The 11,357-nt window shown below is 35.2% G+C and overlaps 1 protein-coding gene across 3 annotated transcripts; it reads right to left on the bottom strand.

Moving 5' to 3' along the window:
- Nucleotides 1-1,881: 1,881 nt before the first annotated feature.
- On the bottom strand, nt 1,882-8,659 carry LOC132604193 (transcription factor TGA9). Of its 3 annotated transcripts, none has more exons than XM_060317573.1 (13): nt 8,184-8,659; nt 7,939-8,100; nt 7,757-7,848; nt 7,342-7,427; nt 6,950-7,147; nt 6,214-6,258; nt 6,033-6,092; nt 5,876-5,953; nt 5,733-5,781; nt 4,733-5,004; nt 4,154-4,375; nt 2,843-2,985; nt 1,882-2,726 (listed from the first exon to the last, which is right to left on the bottom strand). In XM_060317573.1, exons 2-13 carry the CDS (start codon nt 8,067-8,069, stop codon nt 2,639-2,641), a joined length of 1,464 nt encoding a protein of 487 aa, XP_060173556.1. In that variant the 5' UTR covers nt 8,070-8,100; nt 8,184-8,659; the 3' UTR covers nt 1,882-2,638. The 3 variants fall into 3 exon arrangements, with proteins under 3 accessions (XP_060173556.1, XP_060173565.1, XP_060173573.1); XM_060317582.1 differs by having other exon boundaries at nt 7,957-8,100; XM_060317590.1 differs by lacking the exon at nt 6,214-6,258.
- Between the last annotated feature and the right edge of the window lie 2,698 nt (nt 8,660-11,357).

Here is an 11,357-nt window from a genome sequence, read left to right as displayed (position 1 = left end):
GGGTCCCATTGGCCCGGGTCTGACCTTAGTGGTCTCGGCCATCTTGCATCTGCGATACGGCCAATAGCCGAGACGAGGTCCGAAGTGTTGACGTTGAAGTTGTACTCCGATATCCTCGGCAAGTCTTTGTTGTTGGCCGACCTTCCGGCATCGCTCCTAAATGAGAGACCTCGACTGTTCGACGGGCGCTCGGCCCATTTATCACCCCGACCGAAGAATTGACTCGGGCTAACCCTAGATTTCTCCAATCTGAAGCTTGGCCTTTCCGAATGAGAGTATGGCCGATACCTTTCCCTCGATGGTCGGGACTCCGGCTCGTAATTTTTTTGCAATCTCTCCGAGCTTTTGTTGATATTCACGTGCCCCGGGGGGAGCTCGAGTTGGTCATCCTCTACCCGAATTTTTGATTTGTATCTGTTATGGACATCCGCCCAGGTCACAACCTCATATTCCAGCATGTTTTCCTTTAGTTTGAACGAGGCCGTCGAGCTCCGAGGATTGAGCCCTTTGGTGAAAGCTTGTGCAGCCCATTCCTCCAGAACCGGAGGAAGCTCCATTCGTTCCCTTTGGAATCGGTTGACAAATTCATGCAATAACTCGTCATCCCTTTGGGATATACGAAAAATATCCGCCTTACGGGCCTGCACCTTTTTGGCACCGGCATGAGCTTTTATGAACGCATCGGCAAGCATTTCGGAAGAAGTGATTGAATGCTCGGGCAGATGATCGTACCAAGTCGATGCTCCCTTCGACAGAGTTTCCCCAAACTTTTTCAACAACACGGATTCAATTTCATCCTCTTCAACATCATTGCCTTTAATGGCACAAGTGTATGAAGTCACGTGTTCCTGAGGGTCCGTTGTGCCGTCATATTTATGGATATCCGGCATTTTGAACCTCTTCGGGATCAATTTCGGAGCCGCACTCGGAGGAAAAAGCCAATGAATGTACCTCTTCGAATCCGGTCCTTTCAAAATAGGCGGAGCCCCCGAGATCTGGTCCACCTGAGAGTTATATGTTTCCACCCTCTTCTCAGTCGAGTCTAACCGCTTCGCCAATGTTTCGAGCATCCTCAGAACTTCGGTGGATGAACCAGTTCCGGACCCATTACTCTCGACCATCCGTGTCTCGTCCCTTCTGGGTTCGGCAACACCTTTCGTCCTCTCCGGGGTCATTTTATCGTTTTTGCTTTGCAACTGGGCTATTGCGACTCTTTGTTCAGCAATAGCTACCCTCTGTTCCTGCAACATTTCAAAAATTAAACGTAAGTCAATATTATCATCCGGGGTATCCGGTACTTTCCAGCCTTGTGTCCGGGATAAAGTAATTGAATTGTGAGTATTTAAAGGATCAGTGGCCGGCGGGGCGGCATTCTCCTGATTCACGATGTTTTGCCGGTTGAGACCCTCCCTCGAATTAACGGGATTTGGGTCGACGGGATTTGCTGGTAATCCCCGTGGCCCACTGTCTTCATTTTCGGCCACGATCTCGTCGTTGTTGACGTGACCAGATTGTCCACTGTTTGCCATTTGGTCCATTTTCACAGAGACGAACATAAGATTTTTTCGATCCTAACGGGTAGGAGATGGAAACCAAGATCAAAGACCACTATTATCCTAGCCCCACGGTGGGCGCCAAACTGTTTACCCCGAATTTAGGTAATCAATTGAATTTGTAAGTGAGGTATAGGATATGTGGATGAGCTTTAATCTATTTGGTTGGAAGAAAATGTATATGGATTTGCTGTGAGCAAGTGAATCGAAATTAGTGATTTACACTGAATATATGTATTAAATAATATTTGAGTATTGGACGAGTAAATAAAGCTAAAGAAGAACACACAAATCCGGACCAATATCAGAGAGAGAGAGAGAGATTTTATATATTTTGCTATTGCAATATTCTAGATCTGAAAAAACCAACCCTTGAAAGTAGGGTAATGCCTCCTATTTATAGTTTTGTCTTGTGGGCCTTGTACAACATAAAGTCTTTTTGAATAAAGAAAACCCTAGAAGGATAAGGTTGGGTCGTACGGTCTGACACCCGTACGATTGGCAGTACAATGTGGCAGAACGGTCTTGACGCGTGGCAATTTTGTAACTAATCACCCGGACCAACGGCCACGATCAATTCGGCTATGGAGAAACCGGACTAAACGATTTCCTTCGCTTTCTTCTGATCAACCACTTCTAGTGCGATATCTCTGGTCTGAAGGAAAGTCTTCATGCTCATGCTTGTTTCTTTCTTCCCTCGATTCCCGGTCTCACCGGTCTAGCATAAGTCCGATTTTTACCGTATACAAAAGGTGCTAATAAAAATTTCATATTATCTCACAGCTATTGCTCGACATTTTCCACGTGGAATAGATAATTCTGGTTATAATTATAATTCTGATAATCATCCTAGAATAACTTGATTTTCAACCAAATGACCCTCAAAGGTAACTTCCTCACGCACATAACCTTGATTCCTTACATTTACAAGATAATAATAACATGGAGCTACCAGGAACCTAACGGCATAAAAGAATAAAGGTAAAAAAGAAAAAAGGAAAATTCTACTCATCTAAGTTCGTAGTTCTCAGAAATACAATTTGATCATCATCAACTAGACATTTATCTGGCTAAGACTGATATGATCAAAAATTTGAGAAGTGGTTCTGAGAGGATTGTACCATTTGTAACCCCGTTGCTGTTTGACAAGAACTATCGTCCGCGATCAGTGTCCTAAACCATATATAATTAAAACAAGATTATAATACTAACTTGAAAGACATTATTTTTCCTTGTCCAATTTTTGTAATGACAAAATTTTCATCACAAGATTAATTATAGAATCTTACTCTCGTGGACGAGATACCCATAGAGAACTTAGAGCACGAAGTCGACCATAATATTCTCCAATCACCAAGAAACATCTGGCTGCTTGCCTAACCGTTAATATTCTGTGTAATTGATGCAACATTTGTTGTCTCAAATTATCGGCCTGGAATTATGAACAAAAAAGAAGTCAAACACTACACCAAAAGAGGCTTTTAGTGGCAATATATTTTCCTTTTAGCGGCAATAATTATGGTCATAAAAACATTTACCAGTAATTGATTAATGTCATTAGATCCAAGGTCGCTAAAGCCTTTAGCGGCATTTATTGTTAGGGCTAAAGTTTGGTATTGCCGGTAATAATTGATTCTAGAATATAATTAGCGACAATTAAGTTATTGCCGTAAATTAATTACCGCTAAAAGCATATTTTGTTGTAGTGCAATAGCCCAACATTATGAATTAAATGATACCAACAATATAATAACGATAACTATATATGCCTCACTAAGTAAATTGGAGTCGGCTATATGAATCGTCACTGCTTAATTTAATCTCAACTTATGACATCATCATATATACCAAATAATGCATACAATGGAGACAAAAATTTGATAAATAAAATATCTAAATCAAACCCAAGACAATCAACTAGAATTTTGAAACGGACCCATAAGTCGGGCAGCCAGGGCATAATCTTTAAATTGTTTAAAATGGTTGAAAGTTTGAAACACTTCAAGTTGTCTTGTATAGTTGTATGAGATAGCCTTGGAATATTCCAATCATTAAATAAGTTGTATTTTGTCCATTATTTGAACTAAAATAACAATATGTTGACATAATTTTTGTAATTTGTTTAATTTCCTGATAGCTCTACTACGGCTACACCTATCACTTTCGGATACGTATACAGTTAAATAAATGTTACAATATAGAATATGATAATATTAAGGACTATATATGACATATCAAGCATGCGTGCAGTCTTAATCTTCAAATGGTATAATCTTGATAATCAGTTAGCATGGAACTAGTCAAATAGCATGTAACTATTCGCAGTATGAAGTATTGTTTTAACTAATTTCCTGTCTGAAGTATATAAGTCACACATACATTTATATGTAGAGTAGTATTACTGGACTAGTACTGTTTCGTGACAATAGGTGCAAACTTAATATAAATATCGACTTTGAACATTTTAAGCTTAATGTAGTCCGAAATAACAATAGAAAATTGGCCTTGTGACACATATATATGCACTTCAAATCCACGTAGAGAATCATATCAGACAAAAATGAATATGCTAATTGAACAAATTCAGGATCAAATGTTACCTGACGAACAAATCCTTCAAGATTGGAAAGTTTGCCCAATGCAAGAGCCATATGATGCATGCCATCATTGAGAGAAGCAGTGGCAACAGTATCAATTAAAGATTGTTGGAGTTGTTCCAGTCCCTGTGAAAGGGCTTCCTCTGCCTGTTGAGAAGATTGTTGGAGGCTATAAATTCCAACTACTTGTTGCTCTGTTAAAGGGTCCAATTGTCCAATCAACACCTGCTCAATTTCACAAAAAAAATCATATCATTATAAACAACAAAAGTACATTGATTTTATCCACACACACACAAAAAAAAAGAAGAAAAAATAATCAGTCCAACTTGTTGGAAATATAAGGCGGACCCTCAATAATATCATAGGGCACAAACATGGAAGAGGAAGGGAGAGAGACATTAAGCTCAGACTTAAAAACTACTAAATAGTTTCACACACGTACTATGAACTTCCATATTGAAATCATCAAATTCATGCACCTAGGTTTCCTAACAGTCATATGGTTATAGCATAAAAACCTAGACATTTAAACATTTAAGTTACTATTTTCAACACAACTAACATTTACAAGACACTTACCTTGATAAGTTCAGAGGGCCTAAAGCCACCCATCCAAAGGAAGCAGCGTTCAGCTGGAGTTTTCCACATTCCAGTGATTAGGTGAAACACATCAGTTTTTGCTGCGACTCCCTTCAGGCTGAAAATTTCGTCGTAATGAGCTACGTAACCATCAACTATTAATCTAAGATCACCATCTGATAAATGTGCTTGCAATGCAGTTCGAAGCTCGGACATGTGCCTCTGATCATCCTCCAACCACCTTGAATATTCCATGTCAAATATTGCAGCACCTGCAGCACAAAATGAACATCTTTGTCTCAATGTTTTTACTAAAGGTTCTCATTTTAAGCAATTGTATGGCGTTGGCATGTAAACAGTAGTCCCTTTATCCCAATTTATGTGGCTCCTTTCAGATTTCGAGAGTCAAACTTTTAAATTTTGAAAGTGAATTCGGACATAATATATTTAAGCTTTTTGAGCTAAAATTTACATATTTGGAACCTATGAAAGAAATACTATAAGTCACAATAATTGATCATTTAAAATACTTCACAGGCCATATGAAGTCCAAGAGAAACTGGTTTGACTTTTGAAATCCGAAAGACGCCACATAAATTGGAGCTAAGGAAGTAAATTTTTGTTTTTCATAGCAAAAGATCTTAAAAAGGAAACGTTACTGTTATAATACAGCTGGAGTACTCTGAAATTTACATACTATACAATGTCCTTGGAGCATGCAGAAAGGAGGACAAAAAAGAAAAAGACAAACTTTCTGTAGTTAAACTCAAGTTGTTTTGTCTGCTACTAGCCAAGATTTATAAAGACTCAAGACATGCAACAAATTCTGGATGCTGCTTGTAGTCAAAATTCTGAACCATAATGAATTAAAACTGTGCTGATAGGCAAAAAATTAATTACATTGTTAATGTATACAGTATAAGTTAAATTTTTAATTCTTGGTTGCCCATAAGCAATGGGTTGGTAGAGAAAATAAATACAATAATAGTCCAATACTTACCAGAGCTGATATTGGAACCAGCAGCAGTACCTCCTCCCAAGAAAATCCCCTGTTTGCCACAAGAATCAGCAGAAAAATCTTTAACACCCACTTGCATTAATTATTCTAACATAATAAAAAGTCATTTTCAAAATATTGTCAACCTGAGAGCTAGCCCTTTGAAGTTCTTGTTCTAGCTGAGAAAGTCTTATTCTACTTGTTTCTAGTTGTTGTACATAAGCCTGCACAAATGCAAATAGTAACAATAATAATGTTAATGCGAAAGAGACTTCATAATGGGAAGCAAGAAAATAATCATACCTTTTTTCTTATCCTGCTTTTCTTTGCTGCTTCTCTATTTTGAGCTAAACGTCTTAATGTCTGCAGTAAACAAGATTTTTTTTTTAAAAAAGTCTGTTTAATAACTTTACAAGGTCCAATTAGGAAACAAGATAAGTTAATTGTTTGTTCTTGGCAAATGCAGATAAAATAGTGGCGCCACCTTAGCATCAAGTATCCTCTCTGAGGTTGAAGCAGCACCCTTTTTCTACAAATATAAAAGAAACTACTTTAAGTATAATATTAATGTTGTTGATTATCTTGTAGAGTAGACATATTTATAAAATACTCCATACTTCAATAGCGTGAAGCTAGATATATTCCCCTTATTTTTCAATCTAAGTCCTTTTTGTTAAGCAATTGAAAAGTATAGCGTGTCAAAAAAGGCATATTCATTTTTTCAGACGTAGGGATTTTGGACAGAATCAAAGTTTTAATTTTCAAACATGTCCACTGTCCAGGCATTTAATATTGCTGATGTTATGGTGTTAAGAATAACATTTGATGATGTTTACATGAACTAATCACCTGGCATTCTTGTAAATTTGGTTTTCTAATTCCAAGAAAGATTAAGAGCCTGAACGACAAGGAGTTAACTACAGTTCTGGGGAAAATAGAGCTTAAACTACAGTTATGAATAGTACATAAGGGAAAAAAAGTTGAGAAGTACTGTAAAGATTCTCTCTTTTTTTCCTCGTAACAGAGAATCCTTCAGAAAATCAGAAAACTGTGTCTTTGATGTATTCTTTTGCAGTTGTGTTGGGATTTGTGATTGTGTCTATACAAACAGTGAAAGGAGTAAGAGTTAATTATGAGCCACAATAAAGATTCCACCTTCTTTCCTGAGATCTTGGGATGTGACAATAATAGAAGAGAAGATAAAGAACTATGAGAAAAACCTTTTCACTGTTGGACTTGGAAACTAGTTCAGTTGTTGGATTATGACTTGCCATATCTTGAAGTGGTTGCTGTTGCTGTTGTTGTTCTTGCTGTTCAAGGGCCTTTCTACTGATGGGAGATTCTGGCTCAAAATGGGGTTGAGCTCTACTTGAAAGTGAACCTGAATCAGTACTCTCTTCTCTTGATTTTGAGTTTTCCTGTATGTAAAAAGGTAAAGCAAGAAAGAGATATAAATGTTGTGCAAAATCATCTACATATCACCTTCATTATAAAGCCTTCCAAAGAGAGTTGTCTATTTTGAGTAAAAGTCCAAGCTTGTATTGCACAAAGGACAATTTTAAAATAATATGGTCAAAGAAGGATAAGCTTAAAAAGGAAAGAAAATAAGTACTCTTGGGGTCTGTTGGAATCTCATAGGCCAAGAAGGGAACATCTCCAGTGTTGCAGCAGGCTTCCCTGTGGCTGCTGCATATAAAGCTGTACAGAATCACAAAAGCAAAATCTTCAAGGCTCAGCATAAAAAAGGGAACAAAGGAAAAAAACTTTCAAAAAATCATAAAAGGGAGGAACCTAATCTCCCCCCCTCCCCCCTTTTTTTTTCCTTTTTAGCTGCAGTTATGGAGTCAGTAAATCATGCAAGGAGTTCATGTTTCCTTGTTTGAAACCCCACGCCACTCAACTCTTTTGCAAAAGAATGATTACTATATTGGAAATGGTAAGCCCCTTAATGAGGCTTGCTTCTATGGACTTATTCAAAGGGTTGGTTATACAATGCAAACGTCAGAAAAAGGAGAGAGAAATCATACATGCTTTAGCTTCATCATTACTGATCTTAAATCCTTGCAGTACAAAAGCTTCTTCTAGCTCTCCAAAATCAAAACCGGGTCCTTCTTGATTACTATAACACAAAAAATAAACAACCCCAGTTAGAAGTATGAAATGCTAAATTTAAGGGGAAAATAGGAGCAAAAAAAAAAAAAACATATACTTGGGAGTAGAATGGTACATGAAGCTTGAGCTAGCAGGATTTAGCCCTCTAAAAACTGTATATGGCATATTGTGGTGGTGTGATGGCCCTGAATCTGTTAAACCAGTCTCTCCAATTCCTTGACTCGCCATGCAAACAACTTTCAGACCATTCTTGATGAAACTAAAAGTTTCAAGAGAAAGATGTTAGCTTTTAATTTGAAGTACTAACAGAAAACCAAAGAAATATGCTTAAAACTTTTGTACCTTTTCACCTCAAGAAACCAAAGTCTTCTTCTGGAGCAAAAACTAAATGAGAACTAGACACTAATGACTAAAAAGCAAGTAAGATGCAGTAAAGATCAAAGCTTTATTGTGAAAGCATAATATATGTAGACAGAGGGTCCAGTTTGTTGATCTTTTATTGGTCTTTGTTTTAAGCTGCTGCTTTCTTTCTCTCCTTCTCTATAACTAGTTAATCTAATATAGTTCTGTTTTTTTTTTGGGGGTGGTTTATATCTCCCTCATCCTGTTGTAATCAATTGTAATGATTATCAAATTTGAAACTAATCTTATGGTACAGAAAATCTTGTCCTTCGCAGACCTGTTCTCTCAGGGCTATTTGTGGGGTTTGATAACAAAAAAATATTTTTTTAATGTGTAGTGAAAACGCACAAAACAAAATTTTATACATGAAGGGAAAAGGACATTATGGGGGTGGGGTTACCAGATCAGACTCCTACTCCATTTTCTCTCTCTCCCTAACCGCCTGTTGTTTCTCATTGGCCCTTTTCTACCATTTCAGAGTTGCAAGTACTACTAACACAGACCACCAAACTTGTGATGAGATAAAAGGTAGGAGTACTTATGATGGTTTGATTTGTAATATTTGTACTCGTCCGTTCCATAATAAGTATTATTTTAGCTAAAAATATACATATTAAAAAATTAATAATAGCATGTAAAATTTATTAAATTACCCTTATATAATAAAAATAAATTATTTTTACCTTTTGATTAGAGCATGCATTAGAAGTAAACCTTTTGACATTGAGAATTCAACGATACCAAGTTACTATGTGACTTTTTCAATCATCATTTAAATGTTAAATTATTATCTAAGGGTAGAATTGGAAAAAATTAGTCAATTTATATCTTGATTTCTTAAGGTAACACTTATTATGAAATAAAAAATTTTGACTAAGGTGACACTTATTATGAGACGGAGGAAGTATGCATAAGGGTAGTGTTCGAGTAAACATGTGTATATTTGATTATTTCATTGAATACTTGTCACATTTCAGCACTGAATCGGATAGCTTTGCTAATCAAAGTTTAAATAAATCAGAAGAAATATTTTATTTCTACTGGAACTTATAATCTAGTCTCCAAAATTGATAGTAAGTACTGACACAAAGGCCACCAAACAATAATTTTACCAATATAGGAATAAGATGGATTTGAAGATAATAAAATTTATAGAAGAATCATGATAAAATGTTTGAAATTAAGATGTAGTTGCTTGATTGAATAAGGATTAGTTTTATTTCACGAAAAAAGAAACGAGCAAATAAATAACTTAAAGTTACGGGATATTTTGGCAAAATATAGTTATACTATCAAAACTCTATGTAACAGTATCGTTGGGTTCGAATTTTTTTTACTGTTATAAAGAATGGTTGTATACATCTATAACAACATTTGACACTTAAATAATAGTTGATTGTTATAAGCAAAAAAAATACATAAAATCTGATTTCTTATTTTTTAATGTTATAAAAGTACTAACAAAATTATTTAAATTTTAAATCTCAAAGATATGCATACTTCACTAACTAAACATTAAAGAAAGCTAATATAACTTCAACAAATTCATAACTGGGTGTATAATGTTTGAAGCTCTAAGGCGAACATTTTAAATCAACTTAAAAATTAATTAAATTCTTTCAAGATTGATGAAAGATATTTATAATTGTAGCTTGTTTCGTAGATTCTAATATCTTAGTGGTGATATAACGCTTGTTTTCCTTTTTGAAAACTATTTATAAATAAAATTAGAAGACAATGATATTTTTAGATTAGGAATATGTATTCATATGTATTATTCTGTCATAAATATAGTATATTAAAGTATCAAATTAAATAATTGATCAAAATCTCTACACTTATTACTGGTAATCATAGATATTAAATTTTTCTAAAGATGACTAATTATTATATTACCAAAAAAAAAAAGATAATTGTTATACAGGAGTAATTTTACAAAGAATGTATTGTTATAAAATTGGTTGTTATTGTTATAAGTAAAATATTATTGCAGAGAAGTAAAATATAACATAAAAAGCCTGTTTCAAAAAAATTAGTTGTTATAAAGAGATGTTATTATGTGCGGATGCAGTTATAGAAACATATGACTGTATTCATTTATGATGTTTGCACCAATTTAAGTAATTTAACTTTTAGAATTACAAATTTAAAATTAAAAGTACACGTAACTTAATAATGGTTAAGCGATGAATAGTTTATCTGCAACAGATATGTATTGCATTCATTGATTCGATGCAGACACAGCATAAATAAATAATTTGTTTTCCTTTTTATTTTGGCAGTTACTCCCTTACAAACCTAAGAGAAATATGTAAAATGAATTTAAAACTTTTTGGTAGTAGCCTATCAACCAAAACATTTTAAATAAAGCCCACTACCACCTGTGTTCATAATTAACTAATCAAGGTTTTGAAATGGCTTTGTTTGGTATTATCCTCCTCATTAATAGGTCAACATCCAATCCTTCTCATCACCTAAAGTCAGGCCACACCAAAATTCTTTTTTTTTCTTTAATAAGAAAATATTGTTTGTCCTGCTCACAGTTAAGTCCAAGGGAAATTAAAGTGGATTTTATAATATATAGGGTCCCTTGTTTGCAATTGCATTAGGTATACCTTTGCCTTCAATTATCATGCCAAAAACCAAAAAAATAATGTTCTTAAACCTTCTTGCTTTATTTAAGTTTAAAATTCTCAAGAAACGCCCATTGTGCCTGGAATAATTCTTGAGTACAAACAAGAACAACATACCCAGTATATCCTCACATGATGGAGTCTGGGAGGGTAGAGTGTACGCAAACCTTACCCCTACCTTCCCTAGGTGAGAAGGTTGTTTCCGATAGATCCTCGGCTCAAGAAGGAATAATTCTTAAGTAGAACAAATTATTAAAGCCCGTTGATTATTGGCCATGCAAATTTTCATACCAAAGGCTAAATCCAACCAAAAAAAAAAATGTCCAAACACCACCTATGGCTATTAAGATTAAATGATAAACATGGAGAAATACAAAAAAGAGCGAAAATTGAGAGAATATCTCTAAATAGATGGCGCCATTTTAGTCATTTCAACTATTTGTGAAATTTAGACGATGGCTCTGGAGTCTGGACACCATTA

The sequence above is a fragment of the Lycium barbarum genome, chromosome 1 (genome assembly GCF_019175385.1).
Source record: "Lycium barbarum isolate Lr01 chromosome 1, ASM1917538v2, whole genome shotgun sequence".
Taxonomy (NCBI): domain Eukaryota; kingdom Viridiplantae; phylum Streptophyta; class Magnoliopsida; order Solanales; family Solanaceae; genus Lycium; species Lycium barbarum.
This window is presented reverse-complemented; position numbering and strand designations above follow the sequence as displayed.